This window comes from Syzygium oleosum, unplaced genomic scaffold, assembly GCF_021117445.2.
Source record: "Syzygium oleosum isolate NSW1041296 unplaced genomic scaffold, Sole_v2.1 Sole_v2.06, whole genome shotgun sequence".
In the NCBI taxonomy this organism is placed as follows: Eukaryota; Viridiplantae; Streptophyta; class Magnoliopsida; order Myrtales; family Myrtaceae; genus Syzygium; species Syzygium oleosum.
In genome coordinates, this window is record NW_026607490.1 from 6,838,927 (window position 1) to 6,855,177 (window position 16,251).

Here is a 16,251-nt window from a genome sequence, read left to right on the forward strand (position 1 = left end):
AATGTAATTAAGGACATATTCAGTGACCGTTAATCTATCGAAAAGCAAGATCTATTACTAATGGTCATTGACCCTTCTTGTGGACGTGAATTCTTTTTCCACAAGATACTCAGAAAAGCCATGAGTGTCTTAACATATCTTACTAGTGGATGAAAGAAGACACTTCTGTAATATGTGAAGCTCTTCCTGTTAAATAAAAATTAGGATATAGTTTGCTCGATAATTAGAAGAAAACATAACTTCTAATTGAGCCACTTTCTGCATTTAAATAGGGTCGACACTGGACCTTTCAAAATTAAGATTCAATAAAGTAATCCGGATCGAAATTGTTGAACCTATTTCCTTTCTTGAAGTGAAACCTTCAACCTAAGCCTTTTTTACCTTAATGCATACTTGCCGTAAATTACAACCCATGAAACTCCTCAAATACAAATGTGTCGCAATCGAAAAGCAACAAATATAAATCATTCTGATATTTGGCCGATGTTCGTAAAATAACATTACGTCGTATTGTGATTTACTATATCCATCGATGTGGAATCTACAGCGTAAAATATTTTGACGAGGAGGTTAGCACGCAACATCTGCAAGAGCTTACACAGGGATTATAGGAAGAGCAGAGAAAAGGGGCACCAGACCACATCACAGCCACTCGAAAATCTCCAGGCGGCAAGGCGAGCCGACTTGGAAAAATGGCCAGTTTAGCTGGATGTAAGCAATTACTGCATCACCGGTCCTCCAAGCTCCCCTCTCGCACTTGAGTTGATGAACCCATAAGCATTCATCGCCAAGTAGAGTGTTGTGACTGTTTTCGGTTTTCCTAATATTATGGTTTGCTCTTTGGAAAGTTGATATTGATGTCATCGTGCTCATGTTGGCCGGGGCATGAACCTTGTGTTGTACTATTGTTACCTTGAACATCTTATATATTAGAAAGCATAATATGTTGTGTGATAGAAGATAATGGTGCTACTTAGTTTAACATCCCAGTGCAATACCATGAAGTTGGAGACGCAGGGGATTTTTTTCTTTGGCTAGAGAGAAATAGGGGAATTGATTCATAAAATTTGAAAAGAATCACATTATCGTCATTCACTAATCTTCCGATTCATGAATTGCAATTTAGACATAATTTGTAACCTGATCCTCATATCCAAAATCGACAATATTCGAGACACTATCTTGACACAAACTCCAAGTCTCAAATGAAAACCATTAAGCCTGCCATAAAGGAAGCATGCAATATGTGAGATTGGAAGTAACCGGCCACAAATTCTAAAACGAAAGATTTACCCATTTGAGAACAAAGCGGAATCACATTAGTAAAGTGAGATGCACGACCTTTTGTATGTTGAGGCAAATTTGGAAGGTATTGAAAAGTGAGACACTGTAATTTTGGTTCAAGATAAGTACAGAAAAATATAGATAGAAGTCGATGACTAAGAATTTTTTGTTTTTGGTGTTCATGTGTTAAAAGGGTTGGGAGACAGAGATTTCCTGGGAGATGGGCCTGATCCATTGAGATGAAGACTCAAATGGGGACCCTCAAAAGCCCGAAGCAAACCACAAAAAATTCCGTTTGCTTGCGCATTGTCTTTTTTGTTCACGAGAAACTCATAGATGGGACTATGGGAGTGTCGGAACACCAAGCTATACCCCCAAGATTTGTTCTCTATTCTTTTTTTATTTTGGTTAATATATCCGGGGTTTTATTCTTGATTTTCCTATTGACTTGAACTCTTGGAACAGACAATGTAATTAATGACATACTTCAGTTGCTGTAAATTTATTGAAAAGTAAAATATATTGCTGATGGTCATTGACTTTTCTTGTGAACGTGAATTCTTTTTATATAAGATACTCCGACAAATCATGAGTGTCTTTACATATCTTGCCCGTTGATGAAAGAAGATACTTTTATGATATGTGAAGCGTTTTCTTTGGTAAGTATTATTAGCAAACACATTAAATAAATTCATAAACAAATTAGGATATAGTTTGCTCGATAATTAGAAGGAGACATAGCTTCTCATTGAGCCACAGTTTGCATTTAAATAAGGACGACACTGGAACTTTCAAAATTAAGATTTGAAAAAGTAATCCATATTGAAATTAGTAAACCCATTTCCTTTCTTGAAGAGAAACTTTCAACCCAAGCCTTTATTACTTTAACACAAACTTGCAGTAAATTACAGCCCATAAAACTCCTCAAATACAAATGGGTAGCAATCGACAAAACAATAAATATGAATAATTCTGATATTTAGTCGATGTTCATGAAAATAACATTACGTTGTACTGTAATTTACTTTATTCATCGCGGTGAATCTACAGAGTAAATTTTTTTTACAAGCAGGTATCACGCAACATCTACAAAAGATTAGATTAGATAGGAAGAGCAAAGATAAAGCGCACCAGACCACATCGCAAGTCGCAACCACTCAACATGATCTCCAAGCGGCAAGTTGAGCCGACTTTGGCTAGATGGCCACTTTAGCTGATGTAAGCGTCATATTATCCTGTCCTGCGGGTCAATACTCAAACGTATCTAGCACGCCCAATTATATATAAATAAAACCCCTCTCTCTCCTTCATTCCCGCACTCCCTCGTTCATTCATTCGTTCGATCAAGATTCGAGGTTTCAAGCTTCTGGGGATTCTTTATCCCTTCTGAACGTCGATTCTTTATCCCATTTCGAAAAGAGAGAAATGCTGACATCACATTTAAACATGAATTCTTTATCCCACAAGATGCTCCCACATTTCGTTAGTGTCCCAACATTACATGCCTCGTTTATATGTATCATTGTTAAGAATTGATTGAGACGCCAATGGAAACACCGTTCGTGGTAAAGGATCTCCATCCTCTCCTTCTATGCCTGTTGGAAAAGTTTCATGATACGAGGCTCTATTTGTTTCGTGGAAAACTTTTTCAGAGATAACATTTTCCTCATTTTTCAGCATTTGGATTGCTTAGTAAAATGAGTCAACGGTATATTTTTCCAAGTTAATGGAAAATCTATATTTAAATTCTAGAAAATCATTTCCCCTTTTAAAACTCAAAAATCATTCTCCAAAATATGACTAGACATCAATACTTGGGCTAGAGATTTGCGCACGGGAACTTCAACGCGCGTTCCCAAGTCATTGGTAGCAAGCCAGGGTTGGGTCCATTGAGGATAGACTCGGATCCATTGAGATCGGGCTTGAGACCCCGGTGCCATGCTCGATCCTTGACACTCGGGCCCAAGTCCAAGGCATCCCCAAAGGTTGGGCTAGGATCCATAGAGGCCGAGCCTAAATCCACGGAGGCTGGGCCAGTGATCTTGGTGCTCATTCCTAGCTCCTCGTGGCCCTAGCCCAATACCCCTGTGCCCAAGCTCAGATCCTTGGTACCCAACCCGAGTCCATAGAGGTTAGGCCGGGTAGCAGGCACAGACGTAGGTGTCTTGGCCCCATCCTCGATGGACACAGGCTTGAGCACTGAGGACACAAGCATAGGCATCAAGGTCTTGGGCTCGATTTCTGTGGACTCATCCTTAGCCTCCATGAACCAGGGCCGGGTGCTGAGGACCTAGGAACGGGTGCTGGAGGCCTAAGCCCAGCCTCCATGGACTTGAGCCCTGCCTCAATAGACCCAGCCTGGGGTGCTGGGAAGCTGGGCATGGGCATCGGGGTCTTGGGCTCGGCTTCCATGGACCCGTGCCCGAGTCATTAGGGCTCGTATATTGTATGTCTATTTAGGTAATTAAAAGTAGGCTTTCGTTTTCAAGTGATGGAAAATGATTTCCAATTCAATTTTAGATTTTAGCCAAACATTGTAAAATAGTCAATTTCCAAAAAATTACTTCTTGGAAAATTTTTTTCAGAAATGTCGAACTTTCTACGAAACAATTGGACACCAATTTGTACCCTGAAGATTTGTTCTCTATTCCTTTTCTATATTTGTTAATATATTTAGGTTTTTATTCTTGATGTTCCTAGTTAGTCAAACACTTGAAGCAAACAATGTAATTAAGGACATATCAAGTGGCTTTAAATCTATTGAAAGTAAGATCTATGGTCGATGGTTTTGACCCCTTTTTCTTGGACGTGGTTCTTTTTCCCAAAGATAATCTCACAAGTCATGAATATCTCAATTGTCGATACATGCCTCATCTACATGAATCAAAAATTAAGAATTGGTTGCTCTCTGTCAATGCTGGCTTGGCTATTCACCTACTTCCAAAGCAGGATATAGGATGATGATGGTAATTTTACTTAATATCGTGGTGCAATTTAAAATTGAGAAATGACGAAATTGGAGAAGCTGGGCAATTTATTTTTTTGAGTTAGATAAAAACAGGGGACATAATGAGTATATCGAAAAGAATCACGTGATCCCCATTCACTATTATTTCATTTTGGATGCACCCAATGCGAGTTTGACATAGTTTGTAGCTCGCTCCTCATATTACAAACTCAGCAATCTCTATACAACAAAATTTAAACTAAACTAGCTAATTGGACACCGAACTACACACATAGCGCAGGCTGGACAAGTACAAGCTTGATTTATCGCTATCGATGTTTTTTTAAGACCAGTTTACCAAAATTACTCGATAATTTCATTCATACATTACTTGCTAACGTAACAAGGTACTCATGCCTAGTGCATGGCCGAACAACGACGGCCATTTGTGCATGTTACTTCATCACATGGTATTAGCACTTGAACTGAGCCGATTGAGATTGAGGTCCTTAAATCCACACAAAAGAAGTGGCTTATTTCCCTACCATAGAAAGGGTACACACCAAGTTCCTTAGAGAGAGTTGTCTTGTGCTCCTAAGTATTCTCTACCTACCTACCTGTGTCGATTTTGGGTAAGGTACACTTTTCTTGAAAGTTCGAACTTTTCCTGGGAGTAAGGCATGGGTTACTTTAACGTCGTAGCGCCTAGTACTCGAACATTAGCTCAAGGCATTTTTTCTACCCCTTTTTACCCTGAAAAAGCAGGGGCACCTAGCGTTCTTGAACCGATAACTATCTTTTGGCTACCTAGCCGCCTTGATCCTTTGGGACCAACAAGGGGTAGTATAGAAATATTCACTTGTTGTCCATTGACTACGCCTTTCGGCCCAATCTTGGGCCCTGACTCACCCTCTGTGGAGGAACCCTGCTGAGGAACCCTTGGGCTTTCGAGGCACTAGATTCTCCATTACTCAAGCCGACATTCTCGCTTCCGCTTCGTCCACTCCTGCAGGCAAGCGGACAAAAATGTCTTTGCCACTAGAGAAATCAAATGTCTTTGATTATGAATGTGACACCCTAAATAAGTGCTAATCGGTCCCAGCCTCTAATGGTCATGTGCAACGTGAAAGGATGGACGACGGATTTCATGTGAAACAGAAAAAAACTGAACAAACATCAAGACATTTGCCCTGAAGGTTGAAGCCCGTAGATGAATGACCGTAGGTGGAGGTGACAAATGCAATATAAAACGACATGATGCCAAGACCCAAAATATGAGGAAAAACTCAGACACAAGGACTTTCTACTGAAATTTACATGGAGCGACTTATTCTGCAGAACAAACTCCTTATCCGAGCCTTAAGTAAGTTTTATGATACCTTGACACTCTCACAGATTACCTCGGCAGAATATATTACCGCAAATCAGAACACCAGAAATTTGCCACCCTTGAGTATAGATAATGGAAGCAACTGACAAGGAAAAGTTAAACTGAATTGATTGGAGTTTGAAAATGACGTAAGCATTCTAGAATGTGATTTTAAGATTTTGACCCCTTCCCTTTTAATATACACAGGTTAACTTAAAATGGTTTCCAAAAGACAAAACAGAAAAGCTTTCTAGGGCAAGGGATCTATTTGGGTTAGTACAAATGGAAAGACTACAAGCAATTTCAACACCATCTCCATCCTCCAATAGTTCCAAACTGCAGGTCCTGTCCATAAAGCATGTGACTCTTGTAGGATCTATAAACGCTGCTCTGTTTTTCTTGGCAGGAAGCCAGGAACGAGTTGTGAACTTGCGATAGAATAAAAGTGCAGAAACATACCTATACCAATACCTCACCCAGCAAAGCACATCAACTTAATACTGAAAAACAAAAGAGAGGGGGAAAAAGAAGTGCATTAAAATGGCAGCTTTGTTGCATGCTGGACTAGCTAAATAGGCACGAGCACTAACGTATAGTCAAGTAGATGAAAAACGAGAAAAAAAAAATAACAAAGGACACTTAAAGCAAGCAAGACACTACTCCAAGTATCTGAAGGAACACAGGACAGGATATCTCAAGCATTGGAAAGCACAAGCCCTTACCAGTAAAACTCAGAGAGCAAGTTTATCATGGTTAAACAGGAAACATAATGCTATTGATCTTCAAACTATGGTGGTGTTGATCGAACACAGAGTTCATCACCATCCTCGTTATCATCATCCTCATTCTCATTGGCATCAACCCAATTACTTGGATGACGTTGTGAAAAACCATGTCCATCTAGACAAGAAAAGAATGAAGAAAATCACTTTAGAGGGATTATCCAATTCAACTACTAACACAACTGCGTGAACATACATATGATGGCGCTAATTAGTGCTATGTCAGTGACAATCTTGTTCAGTACCTTAGCTTCTAAAAACATTTAGAACCACTAACAAATGACATGATACGAGCAGACTAATCGAATCGATATTGAGAAGCCCAAAAAAGGCATGTGAGTTCAGTCTTCCAGAAATAGGTACTTGCACAGGTATGTGCTACACATCATCAGGGCTCACGGTTGAGTAAAAAGCTGAAAATAGGTTTGCTCCACCTTGTCAGTGGTGTCATGTGGACAGTCGCACTCGAGTGGAAAAAAAGAAATGCTGACAGGTTTGGTAGGACATATATAAATTTCTGCCAGAAACTTTTGCTTCTTGATGCAAGAATAAAGAGTAAAATTTTGCAAGACTCCAAGATAAAGTCATGCAAGCAATTGGCCTAAGCTGAATTCTTTCTTTTGAAGCAGCATTTACAGTAGGGAAACAGGCGATTGAGAAAGTGTAGCAACTTTATTAAGAAATATTTGTAGGAGACAACAAAATAATGTGACCTAGAGAGATAAAGATGATGTGCATCATACACACACAAACTGAGAGAGAGATTGAGAGATGAAGATTCCGGACCAGTTTGGATGTTTCCTTCAGCTGATGTAGCTTCTGATAATTGAATGGTGCTAATCCTTTCAATTCCCGACTGACCACCAGCTTTTAAGATCCTTTCTTCTGGAACTTGCCTTCCATCAGAACCACCGTCATTTTTCGCAGCACTTCCTGCCCAAAGTTAGTAAACCACTCAAATTGATTACCAAAAAATACCTTCCTATTGACTTCCTGACATACACAGCATTTCATTTTAGAGCGAAGCAAAATTCAATTTCTTTGCCATCATTGAGATGATAGTGCTACAAGGATCACTCACCCGAGAGTTTAGACCATATTCCGGTATGATTAGATGGAATCTCAGAGCACTTGTTCTATTCCTCTCTGGCTGTTCATCAGAAGCTTCCCCAGTATCACCCTGGCCAGGCATTCCATTTGCTGAAGGTCTAGTATTGACTTCATGTAATTGTGATGTGAGCATGGTGGCCAGTACAAGTTAAGCATCAAAATTGGAAGAGGCCCCCTCATCAATGCCGAATTTAGGGGCCATCAAAGTAGGCCTGTTTCATAAAAACATGCAGTTGTATCAAGTTCTTTCCTTTTTTCTATTTTGCATTCAGTTGCACTTATGCCCCTTTGTGATGGCAGAGATGTTGCACTTAGTACCAAAAAGAAAAGTCAAAAGACATACATTAACCATCAAGTTTGCATTGATGTTTTTAGCTGGCATACTTTACTAGCATCTTGCATTAAACTTGATAAATAAAATATTTACCAGCCGAACTTAAACCTCCTTAAACTATTATTATCCAAACTTGATTTGACGGTGCACTATGTTTTGTCAACCAATCTTTCAATGATAGTCTCTTGTTTTCTGACATTTAGCCCAAAAGTAAAATTGGCATGGGCATTTACAATTTTCATCGTGAAGCTATGTATTAGCATGATTTAGATCTCTGAGCAGATAACTAGCAATCATTCATCCATAAAACCACTTATGGACTGATTGCATGAAAACTGCTCGTTGCATCTGAGCTACTTGCATAAACAAAATTGAAAGTGAAGCATGGAACAAAAATGGGTAGAAGGTAAGATACAAAAGAGCACTCAGAATTTACTTACTTGCCGGCCTTCTCAAAGTACAAATGAATGTCCACTTCACATCCCTCACAGAATGCAAGAAATGCCTGGATTTCCATGAGATGGACAACGGTTCAAAATCATCATGTTCACTGGAAAACACAAGGAAAAATTTCAACATAAATGATGGTCCTGAATGTGACTCCAATAGCATTTTGGCAATTAGGTGGACTCGTTTTAACGAAATGGAGATAAGTTTGATAATGAAGTCGTATGTTCAAGAACTTTTGGCTGCATTTATGACCCAAATAGCTTGATATCTGATATAATAAAAAAAGAATCAGATTGAATACCTTCAACTCTTTGACAGCAAAAGTCACGTCTACCGGGTTGCTGCTATGAGCATACTGCACAAACTCTGCCGCAGGGTCTATCCACAGCTGAATGTGCAGCAAAGAGTCGTTCTCTGCAACCAGAATCTGAACCATGATATTCTTCTCCATGTTCGGTTGAAAAGAGTAAAGTTCATGTCTACCTTTGGTAGAATCAATGTAGCTTCGGGACTCAACAGCTTTCCCACCAAATTCACTAGCAGCATCAGAAGGTTCGGAGTTGCGCTCAGTTGCAATGATAGTGGTTCCCTGAAGGGATTACTGAAAATTTGCAAGCAATCTGTTCAGATCACGTGGCCTCACCACAAAATTGCTCGGGTATCTTCTCCTATCCAGAGATAATTGATGTACGTCGCAGTCAACATTGCAAGTAATCCAGTATGTTTTCTTAATGCCTGCACATACATATGACAAGAACTTCGCTTAAAATTCATCACATATGCATGAAAAAAAATCACAATTGGCGCAATGAAAATTCCCCGTCTCTTTATTCTGCAGATGTTGGCTTTATGGGTCTTCTTGGGGCACTGCGAAATCTGTTTGACAGAGTTCGCACTGCTTTTACATAATGAGAGATCATAGAAGCTCATCTCCATGGACACACGTCATGTGACTTATAAATTCTTATCCCAGCATTTTGCATACATTTTCTCTCAAACATGTCAGCTTCAAGACTTACTGAGTGTTGCAAAACTCCATACAGCACCATCCAAGTAACTAGACAAACCAGGAAAGCATTATTAAGACAGAACAGCAGCACCCATAGAAGGCGGTTATCTACAGTGTGTTTTTTCCTAAGGTTTCCCCATTTCTGCGAGTAGCACTGGTAGTGGTAGTTCCCTTGGCTATAGCTGGGAATCGCCATGGTGACTTTGAATCACCCTATCGACAGTATTAGATTCTTTTCAGATATATGCACGTCAAGTTCTAATCATCGTCGACAGGCCCAATCGCAACCTAGGTCAGCAATCTTTTGACTCAAATCCACCGCAGAAAGCTCCACGCACTCGGCAATCGGTGGAAGGACTCTCAAATGTGTCAATCGGACACTGTATCGAGCGAAACGAGCCAAAGACCTCACAACAGCATAGCATAGCATCTAAACTAAGCATCACTCACCACAAGGGCACACGAAGAAGCAACTGCTTAGCTTTTCACCTGGGAAGGAGAAGCTCGGATAGCGAGGTCGTTGCCGAGACGCGGGAGAGACGAGCGATGGCGGGAGCCAAGGTCTTCGAGGCGTTGCCGCTGTGGCTGAACTCCTATCTTTTGAGTTCTTCGCTTCCCTCTCTGCGCTGACGGTCCAGATAATCGGCGGGATTGGAAGAAGAAGAAGAAGAGGAAACAGTTGCTCTTTTGGCTCGGTTATCAAAATATACGAGATTTTATCGTTCGTAATAGAATTGATACATAATAGCCTCATTTTTAGATTTTACAATAATATAATCCTTACTATTTTCACTCTCTATAAAAAAAAATTACCATAATTGGTACCCTTTTCATTTTCGTCCTCTTTTATGATACGTAGTAAGTTCCTTTTCTTGGGCAGTTGGCAGAAGAAAATCAATGTACAGCCACTTGAACTGTGTATCCTAAAAAAAATACCAGGCATCCATATTACGTAAGCCCAGTGCTTGAGCTTTGCCGCATTTTATATGTCTGGTTTGGTAGCCCCACAAATATAACATGATGTAAAAATTAGTGATGCTAATAACAGAAAGGAGAATAAACACATGTGGAAATGTATTTATCAATAAACACATATTGAAAAGAGAATTAACGCATGTCAAAATACGTTCATCAATATATGTCCATGTAGAGTGGGGCGCACACAACTAGTTCTTAGTATCATAAAAGGTGATTGGATTATCGTAATGCACGTTATATTAAATTTGATGCCCATATCCGACAACCCACAAAAACCCCTATCAATTCTTTTTTTTTTCCAAAAAGATAATCTTAGGAGTAATTACAAAAATGGTCCTTATATTATATTATATTGTCACTATTTAATTTTGGCCATTATTTTTTTTACGAAAAATTTAGTCCCTAAACTCATTCCACGTCACAATGTTAGGATAAATCTGTATTTTTCCATTCAAATGTTGACAGAGAGTGCTAATTAAACACCGAGATGTCCGACCAAAAAAGAAACACCAGAGATGAACACGTGGCACTAACATGTAAATTACAACTCCAAACTTGATGGAAAATTACAAAATGGGTCATGGCACTAGTACTCCCGTTCAATTTTGGTCCTTGTACTTTTTTGTCACGTATTTGGTCGTTGGGCTAATCTTTAATCTTGATTTTAGGATGAATGTCGATTTTTTTTATTGTCTAAACACAAACAATAAATTTGGATTAAGGGCTAAAAATTAATACGTGGCATCAGCATGTTATAATAGTGCAAAACCCAATGGAAACCCGCATGTTATTGCGGAAAGACAACTTAGTCACGTAGTTTGACATTTTAAAGAATCATAAATAGTTAGTTTTAAGTGTGGTTCGACAGCTATGTTCGTTATCATTAAGTACAATTACAAAAATTATCTGTAATTGATAACATTCGTCATTATGAAAATGCATTCTATGCCACTTAATTTAATATTGATTTGTACGAGGTAATAGAAAAATGCTCTTAATAATGTAGGTCCACGCACATATTTAAATATCCAATCGTTTCAATTAATTTTGCTTAAAATTCTAATATTTTGAGTAACTTTATAATTTTTTTCACTTTTTATGAAAGAATGTTCATTTTGAATTAATAGGAACCCTTTATGACCAAAACAAAAAAGTAATAGCAACCCTAGAATTCAATAAAAACTAAATAACTCTAAAATAAAAAAAACAAACGTACAGATCTTTCTTTATATTTGTTGATTATTCCTCCTCTTCAAAAGATTAATCAACAAAGATAAATGAAAAGTTCATGTTTTCGTTATTATTGATAAATGAGAAGAACCTTAGATAGAAAAACTACAAAAATAAAATAAATATTATTTAACATGAGGTGTCGGGATTCCGGCCGAATGAGGAATTTGATGAATCTTTGCAACTATTTTAATATATATATCAAGGACTCGATGGAGTATCACTGCATGAAAGACAAAAGGCAATGATGTCATAGTACAACGAACTACAGATTCAGTGCCGAGTACTAAAAATGCGATTAGAAAAATTAGAAGATAATTATATATATATATATATATAGAGAGAGAGAGACCAGGAATTCAAATCTTGCGGCCTCCCCTCCTGCTGACACGCGGACCATCATATGGGTCCAAACTCTTGGGGTGATTTAGGACAAAGCTTTTGTGTCATATGAGGGGGGTGAAGCTTTGAAAGTCGTATGAGTCCAAACTCCTTGGGGGTGATTTAGGACCAAGTTTTGGGGATCATATGAGTCCAAACTCTTGGGGTGATTTTGGACGAAGCTTTGGGGGTCATATGAGTGGGGTGAAGCTTTGGTGGTCATATGAGGCCAAACTCTTGAGGTGATTTAGGACGAAGCTTTGGGGATCATGGGAGTCCAAACTCTTGGAGTGACTTTGGACTAAGCTTTTGTTTCATATGGGTCCAAACGCTCGGACGAAGCTTTTTGATCTCTTGGTCACATGAGTCAATGGACAAGGCTTCGCAAAACTCCAAAGCAAAACAATTCATATCGTATTTACTTTCTGCTCCCATCGGTCTTGGAGTGATTTCGGACTAAGCTTTTGTTTCATATGAGTCCAAACTCTTGGAGTGATTTCGGACTAAGCTTTTGTTTCATATGAGTCCAAACGCTCGGACGAAGCTTTTTGATCTCTTGGTCACATGAGTCAATGGACACGGCTTCGCAAAACTCCAAAGCAAAACAATTCATATCGTATTTTCTTTCTGCTCCCATCGGTTTTGGAGTAATTTCGGACTAAGCTTTTGTTTCATATGAGTCCAAACTCTTGGAGTGATTTCGGACTAAGCTTTTGTTTCATATGAGTCCAAACGCTCGGATGAAGCTTTTTGATCTCTTGGTCACATGAGTCAATGGACACGGCTTCGCAAAACTCCGAAGCAAAACAATTCATATTCGCCAAATTTCACTTTTTTATATACATATAATCTCCCTTTATGCATTTTTCGAGAGAACAATACTGTGAATCTAACCGGCACTAGAAGTCAGTTCTGCCAAAAGAGAATTGCTTAAATATTTAGTGGCAAAATTGAAGTAAATAGATTGGTGCTTTTGGGTTTAAATCTTTGATCATTTTGTCCATTCATCAACTTCCAATGGAACGCGTCAAATCTTTGGTAAATTAATGTTTAATCTGAAAACTGCCACTTCTAGTTCTTGGGGACTCCCAATCAGTGGCCATAGCGTACATAAACTACTCCAAAGACGTCAAATGACGTAATTCAATTAGAAGAAGAGTGATACAGTAGTATATCTAAGAGTCCAAGTTATACTAACATGAACACATCAACAAGTCCAAGTTTATATTCAAGAAGAAATTCAATGGACGGTATAATACCGTGCTTTTAGTGTAAATCATAACTAATGAGTCTGTGCATCATTGCAGGAGTATAACCTATAAGGCTGCGTTTATTCGTCCGGATTTCTAAACAGGATAGGACTGGATAGGATAGGATAAGAAATCCTGGGATTTCTTCATATCCTGTCCACTGTTTGGTATACTGCGGATTTAAAGTCAGATAGGATAATTTTTATTTTTTTTTTGCTATTCACGGGTCCGGAAGAGTCAGTGAAGGAAAAAAAGCCGAGAAATTTTTTTGGTGAAAGCGCACAAGGTGTTGGGAATGAAGATGATGGCGAGTGGAGCATAGGGTTTCTGGAAAAATAGGCATTAGAAATCCTATCCGGGTCTATCCCACCCTCCCCCCGGATTTTTTTATCCGGATTATATCCGACCTTATCCTATTATGGACCACCACCAAATACAGGATAGGATAATGACTTTTATCCGGTCGACCAAACGCAGTCTGCGTACTGCAAGCAGGGACGAAACTAGTCTATTTTCAATGCAAAACACGATATTAATTATCATGGGTCGAGATACTAGAAACAAACTTTTGGTGGTGTCCAGACAACAAAAACAAACACCGTTGGTTTTGCAAAAGCTGCAGGTGCAGTTCTTCATGCACGTGGCGTGATGGAAATGGAGACTTCTTTGAGATAATTCAAAAGGACTCGACAGTGAACGGAATTCTTTTTGCTCAGCTAAGTAATAAGTTTTGAAGGTATTAAAACTCACGGAGAGGGATTACCTTGGCCATGACTTTTACCTAAACTAATTTACTAAGTTAATATCATCAAAATTTTCCGATATAAACAACACCCGAAGGTGCTTCTATAGTCATTTCGACCAATTCTCAATTGTGGATACACGTAAATGATGCATGCATCGACCGTTGAAATATGTTGAGGTACTCGTGATCGTAGAAATATCTTGTGGGATAAATAATCCGCATCCAAAAGAAAAAAAACATTAATGACTATTGGCAATAAATCTTACTTTTTGATGGATGTACAATGATCGAAAATGCGAACCAAACCGTTTGTGTGTTCATTAACTTTGAATTGATCCACACCCTGAATCAAATATAACCCGAACCGAAGACTCGGTTCGGTTTGGTACTATTCGGTTTTTCGGTTTTCTTTTTTGAAATATTAAAAAGAGATTTAGTGGAAAATGAGAGAAATTATGTAAATTGTAATATAAAGAAGATGGGTGATTTTCAGTTCAATTCGGTTAACCAAACCAAATCGAGAACTATCCGAACCGGAATAAAAAAGCAGTTATTTTTCATTATCTGAACCGAAACTCCAACAGAATCGAATGCCGAACCGGAACAAAATAGCGATTATTTGTCATTATCCAAACCGAAACCTGAACCGAACCAAAAATGCAAGAAAATTCGGTTCGGTTTGGATCGGATTAGTTTCGATTTTCCAGTTCCGGTTCCGACGCTACTAATGAATACGCCCCCCCAAGTACATATGTCTGCTATGAGAGTTTCTGTCATTAGAAACCTCGTGTATAGAAATTCTGGATATTTTAACAAAAAGTTAAAAAAGAAAAGAAAAGTAGAGAACAGGTATTGGGTGAGCAAGTGGCCGCTCCCGAGCCTCAGTATTCAGAGTCATGGCGGACGTAACTCGGGTTTGGAGGGCCCGCATTCGAGTATAACGGAAGAGCAGACAAAAAAACAACACCGACGAAGACGACATTACACCCAAACGGCCACGATGGGTCTCTTATTCAACCAAGAAAGGAAGAGACTTAACGAGGCAAAGTGCGAAGGTATAACGGAGAACAATAATTCAGCTGATCACGATGGTCGGAGGTAGGTAACCTTCATCGACCTTAAATATATATATAAAAAGCAGTGTATCCCAGCTCTGTTTGGAGGATTGCGGGGCAACTCGTGCACTGTAGCCAGCTTCATGGACCTTAAATATTTTTTTTAATGTAATTTAAGTAAGATTTAGAGAAGAGAAAAATAAAAAACGTCACGTCAGCATTTTTGTTAAGCAAATTGACGGAGTTTACGGAAGGACTTGATCGCACTTTTTTTGAAAGTTTTAAGGCTCAATCGCACTTCCTTGACGGGTTTTAAGATTTCCGCTGCACTGGTCCCTTTCATAAGATATTCAATTACATGATTTTTAGTAATAATTATCGTAGGTTGCAAGCTTTCTAAATTTAGAAATAAAATGAAATAAACGTCATTACACTTGTAATAAAATATTGAGTTTTACCTTATTAGATATATTTTCGTTAATCAATTAATGGTGTACATATAAATCATCATTTTTAGGTCGAAGAGAGGATTATGTCATGTAATATTTTTGCAAGTGAACATATTACTCTTTTTGATATTACTTCTGTAAAAACTCATCGGAAAATTGTCTATGCATAGTGTCAGTTTTTTGTACTTGGGTAATATTTGGTCATTTTTCATCAAACGTTGAAATTGAGACTTTTGGTGAAGGCGAAATGCTAGCTGGTCTTCCCACTACTTTCTCAAAGGACCAAAAACACCCTCGGGAAAATTTCAAATCAGTATCCAAAGTGGGGTCATTTTCTCAAAAAAAAAAGATCCAAAATGGACACAGTGTTAAATAAATGCTTGAAGTGCCCAATCAGTTTCAAATAGAGGCCCGGAGTGCCCAATTAGTCTCAAGTAAAGGCTTGGGTTTGTGCAGCCGGTCAAATGCTCACCGGCCGGCGAGCACGTCACTATTCCAATCGCCGAAATAAGTGCAATTTCGTCTTTTACTTTTTAAATTTTTTTGTTTCTTTTTTCCTTTTATTATTTTTTTCTTTCCCTTTTCTTTTTTTTTTTCCTCTTTTCCCTCAGTTGGCCATAGCCGGGGCCGGCGGAGGTTGCCGGCCTCAGGCAGAGGCCGCCCTCGCCGGCGTCGGGCGAGGGCCGCCCTCGCCTGGGTTGGGCGGGCGAGGGCGACCCTCGCCCGATGCCGGCGAGAGCAAGGATTTGCCCTTTGGGTACTGATTTAGAATTTTATATGTGAACAATTACAACGCATGGAATCTAACTTAGAAAGTGCATGGTTTGTCTTTTGGGTACTGATTTGGAATTTTGCCAATACTCTCCGTTCGAGAATCG

At 38.9% G+C, this 16,251-nt stretch overlaps 1 protein-coding gene across 3 annotated transcripts in view; it reads right to left on the bottom strand.

The window, feature by feature from the left end:
- LOC115694557 (uncharacterized) overlaps positions 1-16,251 on the bottom strand; it is a 186,890-nt gene that overhangs the window by 67,293 nt on the left and 103,346 nt on the right. Inside the window, exons 1-7 of one of the 3 annotated variants that reach the window (XR_008816729.1) lie at positions 9,775-9,947; positions 8,760-9,011; positions 8,578-8,690; positions 8,267-8,331; positions 7,464-7,704; positions 7,169-7,315; positions 6,113-6,500 (exon numbers count right to left, since the gene is read on the bottom strand). Coding sequence is in view for 1 of the 3 variants with exons in the window: in XM_056312073.1 (XP_056168048.1) it covers positions 7,169-7,315 (147 nt within the window). In the remaining 2 variants the exon portion in view is untranslated. Of the gene's footprint in view, positions 1-6,112; positions 6,501-7,168; positions 7,316-7,463; positions 7,705-8,266; positions 8,332-8,577; positions 8,691-8,759; positions 9,012-9,774; positions 9,948-16,251 lie in introns of those variants that run through there. The other 2 variants (XR_008816730.1, XM_056312073.1) reach the window with 2 other exon arrangements.